The sequence below is a fragment of the Dipodomys merriami genome, unplaced genomic scaffold (genome assembly GCF_024711535.1).
Source record: "Dipodomys merriami isolate MVZ:Mamm:240054 unplaced genomic scaffold, mDipMer1.0.p SCAF_37, whole genome shotgun sequence".
NCBI classification, from domain to species: Eukaryota; Metazoa; Chordata; class Mammalia; order Rodentia; family Heteromyidae; genus Dipodomys; species Dipodomys merriami.
In genome coordinates, this window is record NW_027205270.1 from 7,517,727 (window position 1) to 7,528,024 (window position 10,298).

Consider the following 10,298-nt stretch of genomic DNA (forward strand, 5'->3'; position numbering starts at 1 on the left):
TTCCTAAGATGTAGATGAATTTGAAGAGGGAAATTCCAGAGCTCCTTCTCTAGTCACTCAGCTACACTCAAGTAAGCCACATTATAAAAAAGTGCGCACAAGTGTTGAAAAATAATAACAAAGTTTTTATTGCATTTGTCTGACCATCATCTGACCAATAATAACACAGGCAAAGGATTGAAAGAATGCTGGAGAGGAGGGAAGAGGTTGGAAAATCGGATCAAGTGTTGGATATGGGGAAGAAATGTCATTCCAGTTGAGATTTGCATTTGGTCTAAAGTCAATATTCTTAAGAAACTTGGCTTCTCAGGTCCCACCTGCCTATCCTTTGAACTTGCAGACATAGGGTAATTGCACATCACACTGAACATCTCTCCATTTCAGAAATCCTGGAGAAAGAGAAGATGTACTGTAATTACAATAGGAAGGTAGAGATTAGTATCCTCACATTGACTAGTGACTCACTCTGTAAGGAAGGATATTCAAAGAAAACAGATATAAGAAAAGATGAGAGAGATTAAATACATATTGTATCATTTTAGCTTCTAAGGGCAGGCCCCAGGATACAGGGTAAGGAGAGATGGCTGGTCAGTGATGGTTCCTATGTTTCTTACCTGAGTTACTTGATAAGCTCCCACAGTAACCACGGTCTGGGGCAGTAGAAGGATTCCTATCCCAGTTGAAGAAGTTTAACACATCAGAATTACTCCACTCCCATCCATCTCCATTGGGTGATTGTCCCTATATAGAGAAAGTGCCAGCAAGGAAAGTTAATGGACTTTAGAATCTGCATGCAGGATATATTAGCTGGGACCCTGGATTCATCTTTTCACTTGTTCTTCAGGACTTTTCTTTACCCAAAATATTATTCTAAGTCTCTGATCTCATGTCCTTCCAGAAGAGTGTGCCTGGAGCATATTAGCTACTGGAGAGATAATAGAGAGAAGACAATGGGATCTCACCAGTGTAGGGTCATGGAGTCCAATCCATATGTATTGGTAGTTGTTCACAGTACTCTTCACCAGAGATGACACGAAGGATGCCTCAGCTTCAGTGAGCACGGACACAAGGTGGCCAGAGGGCCGCTTCTGACAAGCCAACTGTTAAATGAGGGACAGAATGAAAGGTAACTTGAAGAAGGTCAGATTAGATGTAGCTGTCTCTTCATGACACAAATATTAACCCAGATATAAAACTAAAGCTCCCAGCACAACTATGTTTATTGCAGCATTATTTACCATAGCTAAGATATGGAACCAACCCAGATGCCCCTCAGTAGATGAATGGATCAAGAAAATGTGTTATATATACACAATGGAATTCTATGCCTCCATCAGAATTCTATGCCTCCATTAGAAAGAATGACATTGCCCCATTTTTTAGGAAATGGAAAGACTTGGAAAAAATTATATTAAGTGAAGTAAGCCAGGTCCAAAGAAACATAGGTCCCATGGTTTCCCTTACTTTCAGTAACTAGTATATGTCTGAGTCAAGCAGAAAAGATCAAATAAGTTGATGTTAAGTGAAAGGAACCCCAAGATAAGTATTCAAATGTTTTTGCTTTCATGTGATTTTTTCTAACATATTTATAAGATGATTTCTTTGTTGCTTTGTATGTCCCTCCCCCAGAGAATAAGCTCTGTTTTCACTGTATTTGATGTTGGTATAATTTGTGGAGGGGAAAGGAAAAACCAAATTGTTTAAATAGGGATACAGCTGGACCCATAGCAACAATGAGATGTACAAATCGTTATGTCAAAAAACAAACTTTACAACTTTGGCAGGGGTAGGGGAGGGGGTATGTGTGGGGGAGATAGGAAGGGATGGGAAGGGGAAACAAAGGAGGAGGCAACAATGCTTGATAAGAAATGTACTCATTATCTTGCCCATGTAATTGTAACCCCTCTGTATGGCATTTTCACAATAAAAAAGTATTTATGTAAGTCCCAAGGAACAGCTGAAGTTTGAAGTTTGAGATCTTGTATTCTCCCTAATATCCTTATTTGTCCCTATCCCTAACCCCACCTCTCTGAACTCACATCTGCCTTAGTCCAGGATTTTGGTGTCTTAAACAAGGCATAGCAGTGGGAGGAATAGGCCTGGGCACCATTGGGACAACTGATTCTTGGAGAAGGCAGGTCCTTCCGTGGGTCCTCACCTAGTGGGGATGGAGATAAAGAAAATGAAGTAAAATGAAGAATGAAGATGTGTGGTGATGTCAGCTCAGAGAATTTTTATGAAGCCTGTCTTCTATTTCTTTAACTCTCCACTAGTTAGAGCATTCTGACAAATTGGAAGTTCGTTTCATTCAATTGATGATAGACAATTGTAATAGGTCCACCATTAGGGACATGATATAAGGTAGAATGGAGTTTCAAACAATTTTGTTGTTTGCAGTAGATTTTATTCAACATTACTAAATGGGACACTCTGATCATTCCTCATTGTTATTGTGAATATTCACAGAGAATACAGGGCTAGTCAGAGAAATTTTACCTTGCACCGGGGATAGTAGCATCAGGCACAGCAGCATCCAGTACATGCTAGAAAATGCCATGAGAGTCTGGGTCCTATAGTTGATTGAAGAGGAAATCTAGAGTCACTCAAGGACAGGAGGCCTTAGAGAGAACACACAAAGTTCCTTCTGTCTCAGCTCTTTTTCTCTGATGTAGTCCTGAAAGGAAGCATTGACCGTGATCACATCTAACTAATTTTGTAATTATTGTATAAATGGTGGAATGTACAACCTCTAATAGCTCCTATAGGCAACATTACCAGTTCAATGAATTCCTGCACTTTGTGATCTTCTTCAAATGTATAGAGAAAATGTCCTGTCTAACAATCTCATCCTGATGCACCTCTACTTACCTGTGTTGCAAGAATCTGGGATGGTTTTCAAGGAAGAAAGAATGGGGCTTTTATAAGAGAACCTGAGGGAAGAACATTGAAATGAATTGCAGGAATGCATATGCATGTCTAGAGTCATGTGTACTGCTTATCATGGACTCCAGGAGATTCCCATCAAGTGGAGATGTTTTCTGGTAAAGCCTGGAAATAACCACAGATGTTGTCTTTTCCCATTAGCAGGCCTGCTCTGTTCCCAGGTGCAGGTAAAGTTTAAACTTTCCTCATCCTGTATCAGATTTCTTGTTCTGGAAACATAACACTGTGATGACATACATGCTATTAATGATGTTGATACAAGGTTTTGAAAATATGAAAAGTGTGCATAGTAAATTATAATATGTATCAGCAGTGGATTTTGATTCAACCCAACAGAACGTACATCTATAGGCTTTCACATATCTTACTTTATACCTAGTGATAATATTTAAGTAAGTTCAGTAGTGAAATACCAGTATGTTAGGCTTTAAATATATTTACTACCTGGGGCTGGGAAAATGGCTCAGTGGTAGAGTGCTTGCATTGAGTGCATGAGGCTCTGGATTCAATTCCTTAGCACCACATAAGCAGAAAAGCTGGAAGTGGCTCTGTAGCTCAAGTGGAAGAGATGAGGGACTGCACCCAGGCCCAGAATTCAGGCACCACGACCGACAAAAAAAGAGGATATATTTACTACCTGATAGAATAGCAGTATTGATACCATGAGAAGGAGTAACTATTCTGTTTGCTGCTTCCTCTTTATAGTAAGTTGTAAATTCTGCTTGTGCATCAAAATTTCAGCCAGGATTCTCAGGAAACACAGGCAAACAGAGCTGCCTTCCAAACACCTCGCTGATGGAGAACTGAACAAGCAGATCGAGTTTACCATGGTGCTGTGTCAGAGGGATTTCCTCACTATCTGATCAGGTTTGAAGTCATTTGGTTGTGTTTAGTTATAAAGCAAAACAAACAAAAATACCAGTTCTAACGATAAGTTGCAATTCACTATTTGCATGTGAAATGGAAATGGGTTAATGAACAAATTCCAGTTATTCACAAAGGTGTATTTTATTGACATTTCTCAAAAATGTTCAATGCCAGTAGTTAATAAATGAGATTTAAACTTCTGTTTTATGTATAGTCATATAAATACAAATAATTCATTGGGAAAGTAATTTGGTGTCTTCAGTAATTTTGAAAAATGGAAGAGCACCCTGAGGTGTGCATAGTTTTAGAGTGCATGATTAGTGTTTAACATTTACTTCATGGAAATAAATTAGATGAGACAGCTTTGATGTTGGAACGCATAAGCAAAAACAGCAAAATCCAGAAGTTGGGGAAATTAGTCTTTTCACACCAAAGAAAAGAAGAAAATAAAGCAATATATATGTATATATATATATATATATATATATATATCTTACTACATAAATAGTACATCTATCGAACTCAGTAAGTGTATCATGGTCCAATCATAATTTAATTATGCCTATAAGAAAAATACAACTCTGAAATAATTATATAAAAATTTATTTCTCAATATTACATAACATTACTGTCGCACATTTTGATTATTCTTGTGCTGAATGCCCCCAAGCCTATTATTTGTATTCTGTTAAGTAATAGCTATCTTTTTACTTATTCTAAAAATTGAATACATAGCTCCTTGTTCCTTTTTCATACCTTTTAATACAGTTCATCAACACATGCGTGTTATTGAACCTCTATCCTTTCCCTTATTCAAGACACCCTGGATACATTTACTGACCTATCTTGTGGAGCAGGTCTAATGCAGATGGATTCTTTCAGATGTTGTTTACCAGGTAAAGTCTTTATTTCCTCCTCTAACCCTACACTCCTTTGAGATCCTATGGATAGAATCTAGGAAGCAAACTGAGCACCTGTTCTTCCATACTAGTAAACCCTTACCCTTTTGTTTTTGTTTTGTATTTTCAGTATCTCTCTATTATTTCAGTGGCTCTCTTTGACTAGAACAACATCCTGCTCCTAGTCCCAATTACCTACGATTATAGACTTATCCCCCCTCACCCAGTCTTCTCCTTTTGTTTAGCTCTAAATGATATTATTATGGTCTACAAAATTCTAGTTTGGTCATTTTTGCTTTGTTTTGAACACATCCCACAGTTGATTTTCCTTCATGTTAATGGAAGAGAAGTCTAATTATTATGCTTAGTCTACAGGGGTAAGTAAACTAACTTCTAATGTTCTGGCTTCTACAAGATTATCTTTATCCTTGGTGTTGTACAGCTTAAATTTAATTTGTTCATTTTTTTTCTTTATTTCTTTGTAGTTTTTATCCAGTTGGTTCTCAGTGAGATTCCTGGACCTAGGTGGAGTGTCCGGCATGCCTATTCATTTCGGAAAGTAAATTTCCACTGTTTCTTAAAGCTTTTATTTTCCTCTTTCCAATAACCTTGTTTTACACAAGTTTTACCATTATAGCTACCTCTCAAAACTTTAATATTCTGTTCTGCATTTCTAACCAGTTTTCTGTTTGTATTTGTGTAGGGGAAGTCACCAAATCTTTAAACTCCAATGTTTTTTACTTAGTAGAATATCATTGATTATGAGCAATAAAAGATACTCCCTCCATTTTTGTGTATTGTGCTAATTTGTAGCACCTTTTATTCGATCATAAAGTTGTGTTTCTCTGTTACCTTTATGTTTCTCATTCCTGTTTTCTATGTTTTTGTTCTTTGTGGGGTTTTTTTTGCTTTAGATCCCTTACTAACATAAGTGTACTTAATTCCTCACCATTATCTATTTCTTTACAACATACACCATATATAAGATGAATTTTGTTATTTACTTTCACCATTCTTAATGTGTGTGTGTGTGTGTGTGTGTGTGTGTGTGTGTGTGTGTGTGTTTGTGTGTGTGTGTGTTTTCACACAGTCCTGAAGCTTGAACTTTGTCTTATACTCTATCTTGGGTTGTTGATTCAGGCCTTGTCAGGGCTTGTGCTGTAAAACTTGACCCATGTCTCCAGACTAGCTTTTCGCTGGTTAATTGGAAATAGAATCTTTCTGACTTTTCAGCCGGGGCTGGCTTTAAACCATAATCCTATAGATCTTATCCTGCATGGCTAGATGTATACTCATGAGCCTTCAGCACCCAACCCTCAAACTCCTTCCTTTTCATAAAACAAGTTTTATATTTTCTATTGAATCACTGATTATATGGTATAGTATGAAAAGGAAAGGGTGTTTTCTCAGTAGGGACATGTTCATTTTACTTACTGAAGAAATTCACTTTTGCTATCCCTGTTGCCTTTAGAATTTCCTAAAATCTCCCCATGATATAGAGTCCATGTTTCACAATTCTTTCAGTATTTCACTTACCATTACAGCAGACTGGAAAGGTGGAGGAGGCTATAGTCAGATATTTTACCAAAGATATGATAGATATATTTTACTAGAACTAAGCCTTCATAAAAGAGAATATTCTAGGCTGGTACCAACTGATTGCTTTCCTCCACCCTTAGAGCCATGAGGAGATGATTCTTGGCCCTTTATTATCAGAACTTAGTGGTTCCCTGGATACACACCCTATGAAATTGCTGGGTCTTTACTAGGACATTGATCTTCAGGAGTCTGTCACTATGAATACTCCTCCAAACCTAGCATTCAGACATTCTCAGAGTTATCTTGGAGATATTCTTCAGAGTATCTGGTTCTAGATATGTCTATACCCGGTGAACAGCAATGAAAGGGTTCTGAACTTACTGCCTTTGTAAAATTCATCAAAAGGTTCTGCCATACTACTTCAACCTTGGGTTAGACCCCAAACTGTTAATGATTTAAATTCATCTTCAGATTTTTTTCCTTGATAAAGGAAGAAGCAAAGTTCAAGAATCTTTCTGCTGACATTAACTAAAGCATTTTTACTGTTTTGTTTTTCTGTGTTGATCCTTCAGTAGAACTAGGTTTGAACTCAGAAGTTTATGCATAGTAGGGCAATATTATACCTAGCAATGTATACCCCTAGCCCTTTATTGTTTTCTTATAATTCAAATTAGGTTTCAGTTTTCCTGGAACATACTTGTACCATGATCCTCCTACCAATGGCTTCCCATAAAGCTGGGATTGTAGACCTGGACCACCATACTAACTGGTTGATTGACATAGGATATCACTATCTCACAGCTTTTAGAAGAGCAATTTCTACACCTATAAATAGTGCCATCTTTATTAATTAGAGCTATCCTTTCACCACAGGGTATTTAATTATTATGTATTTACATTTAAATGTGGGTAGAATGTGGAAGAAGCAAGTCCCAGAGTTCCTTTCCCAGCAAGCCACAATATAAAAACAAGAATATAAATGTTGTAAACCAAAACAAAATTATTAATGTTCTCTTTCCTCAGGTCACAACAATACAGATAGAGGATAGAAGAAGGTTGGAGGGAAGGAAAGTGGCTAGAAAGACTGAATGGGGTGTCAAGATTGGCAATGTGGGAAGTACATGAACTTCTTGAGTGAGACTTCAAACTTGGTAAATAGTCAATAGAGAGCTCCTTAAGAAAGCCACCTGATGAGTTTCCACACATTTAGCTCTTGAGTTACAGACATAGGGTAATTGAACATCACAGTGAACGTCCCTCCACTTTAGAAATCCTGGAGAGAGAGGAAAATAAGAAGGTAAAATGAATACAACATGGAAAGTGAGTCTTGGGAATATAAAGAATAAATAAATCAGATAAAGGGCTAGGTTTTAGCTTTGTTTCTTCAACCATGATTCACTCTATAGAAAGGACACTTAAGAAAAAACCAGTTATGAGAGGACATGAACAAAATCAAGTTTAGAATACATCACCTAGCACACCAGGGTCCATGAAGTGCAGGCTAGGGGTGTGGGGGAAGGGAAGATCACTGATCAGGAGGGATGCCCTGATTCTGAGAATCTTGACAGGCTCCCACAGTAACCATGGTCTGAGACAGTGGAAGGATTCCTCTCCCAATTAAAGTAGTTTAGTACATCAGAGTTACTCCATTCCCATCCACTTCCATTGGGTTCTTCACCCTGTATAGGAGAATAAGCCAACAAAGGAAGTTAGTGAACATTAGAAACTTGATGAAGGATCTTCTAGCTGTAACCCTGGATTTAATTCCAGTCTACTTATCCATGTCCTGCTATGAGCCCCTAAGTGGGTTATTCTTCTTACATTCTTTACTTGTATTTGGAAATCCCACTAAATTATCAGAAGAACACTGAATGAAGTATAACTTAAGTATTCCTTTATATGTATATGACAAGAGTATCAGTATATATGACTGATATTTGCAAATCCCTCTGTGCCTCAAAGACAATATCTATTCTTTAGAAAGAAATTATGGATCTTATCTTCAATTAAGACTCTTTCACAAGAGTAAATTTAGAGCCCCTGGAGTTCAGATAAATGGTTTCCAATATTTCATATAATAATTGCATGCTAATTAACAACAGGCACACTAAATTTATGTGAAGCCTAGAGGTCTCCATAGAACTCAGCTTTGTAATTATTCTCCAGTACTTATCATTACTCCCAAATGTTACCCAGTATCTCAGCTCCAGATCCTCTGTGCTTTTGCTCATGTATGAATAGAAGAGTGAGCCTATGGCAAAACAATCCCTTCAGACATAATAAAGAGAAGATGATGGAGAGTTACAGTGTGGGATCATGGAGCCCCCATCCAGACATATTGGTAGCTGTTTGCAGTGCTTTTGACCAGAGAAGACATAAAGGAGGCCTCAGCCCCACTCAGCACAGACACAAGGTATCTTGACCGCTTTTGGCAAGCCAACTGGGAAAAGAAGGGATGGGAATAGGAGAAATCGAAAAGATCACTAAAGGAAAGATGGGGATGAGGTGGGAACGAATGATGTTATCTGAAATAAAAAAGGTGGACATCTCCCAGCAAACAGTGGTGATGTTTTTAGGCTACTTTCCCTGTGAGCCACTGTCTAACAAAACTCTTTCCCATCTCTCAGTACTCACATCTGCAGCAGTCAGGATTTGGGCATCCTAAACAAGGCAGAGCAGTGGGAGGCATAGGCCTGGGAGCCTTTGGGACAGCTGATGAGTGGATAGTCTCTTCACAGAGTTCCCACCTAGGATGGAGGGAGACAAACACAGAATAGTAATGTGAAAATGGGAATTAAGTGGTCAGTCAGGGAAGGAATGTTTATGAAACCTGTCTTTGAAGAAAAAAGTCCTTTTATTCTCTATCTGAAGAAATTCTGTATATCAAAATAGATGTCTTAGTATGTGGAGGAGCATCTGTTTTTCATTTCTGCTTCTTTTCTACTCCATTGTCTACTGCCCACTTACTACATGCTAACAGATATAACATTCTCTCTTGCATGGCTGTTCTTTTTCTACCTCTTAATAGTAGTTTTTCCTACTTTCCTTCTACAACCCACCAATAAGTGAAAATACCCTAATGAATTAGATATCACTTTCTTCGTGTTGATATTGGATGACTGTGGTGGATCCACCACCAATAACTTGAAGAAAGGCAGGAAGAAGGCAGGACTGTAGACAATTTCCTAGTGTATGGATTCTCCTCACCATTACTACATGAGATACTCCAATTATTCTTCCTCTTGAATGTGAACCATATTAGAGAAACCAGTGCCAGATGAAGAGAACCTCACCTTGTCCCTGAGATAGGAGCAGCATGAAGGACAGCAAATCCCAAACATTCTGGGGAGGGCTGTAGGAGGCAGCATCTTGTCTGAGAGAAAGGAGAAAATCAGAAGCCCTGAAGGAATGGAGACCATACAGAGGATAGGCAGAGATCTGACTTCCTTGTGAAGTCAAGAAAGGATATATTGACTGTATCTTTTTGCAAATATTGAATTAGTGGGTATTGTACATTCTCTTCTTACCCTTCTTCACTCCTTTTATTCTTGGAATTCCTATGTTCTTTGAATATAGGGTCACTAATATAGTTTCTTCTATATATCTGCAATAAAGCCCCTTCTAGGAATCTCATCCCAATGCATCTCCACTTACCTGTGTTGCAAGGATCTGAGATGGTCTGTCAGCACTGGATATAAACTGAGGCTTTTATAAGGGGACTTGAATGAGGAACATTGAAATTTATAACTGGAATGTGTATTCCAGTCAGAAGTCATGGGCACTGCTTGGCATAGATTCTAGAATATTCTCAGCAAGTGGAGGAAATACTTACTGGCAAAGTCTGGCAAGCACTAAAGATGATACCTTTTCCTGTTAGCAGGCAAGATCTATCCCCAGGTGCAGATGAAGTTTGGGCTTTCCCCACCCTGTATCATATTGCCTGTTCCGGGAACTTAAAGCAGTGATGGCAAACCACGCAACAAATTATGCCAGTAAAAGGTTTTCAAATATTTACTCTTGGTTAATTAAATAATATAAATATTATCAGGG

At 38.1% G+C, this 10,298-nt stretch overlaps 1 protein-coding gene across 1 annotated transcript; it reads right to left on the bottom strand.

Moving 5' to 3' along the window:
* Positions 1-321: 321 nt before the first annotated feature.
* Positions 322-9,616, bottom strand: LOC138804578 (regenerating islet-derived protein 3-beta-like). Its single transcript, XM_069988898.1, has 6 exons — positions 9,588-9,616; positions 2,497-2,543; positions 2,040-2,158; positions 963-1,100; positions 615-741; positions 322-389 (listed from the first exon to the last, which is right to left on the bottom strand). Exons 1-6 carry the CDS (start codon positions 9,614-9,616, stop codon positions 322-324), a joined length of 528 nt encoding a protein of 175 aa, XP_069844999.1.
* Between the last annotated feature and the right edge of the window lie 682 nt (positions 9,617-10,298).

Coding starts and splice junctions, on each gene's coding strand:
- LOC138804578 (XM_069988898.1), bottom strand. CDS start 9,616: ATGCTGCCTCCTACAGCCCTCCCCAGAAT. Junction 2,544..9,587: donor CCTACAGCCCTCCCCAGAAT/GTTTGGGATTTG, acceptor GGCATTTTCTAG/CATGTACTGGATGCTGCTGT. Junction 1,101..2,039: donor AATCCTGGACTAAGGCAGAT/GTGAGTTCAGAG, acceptor CTCATTTAACAG/TTGGCTTGTCAGAAGCGGCC.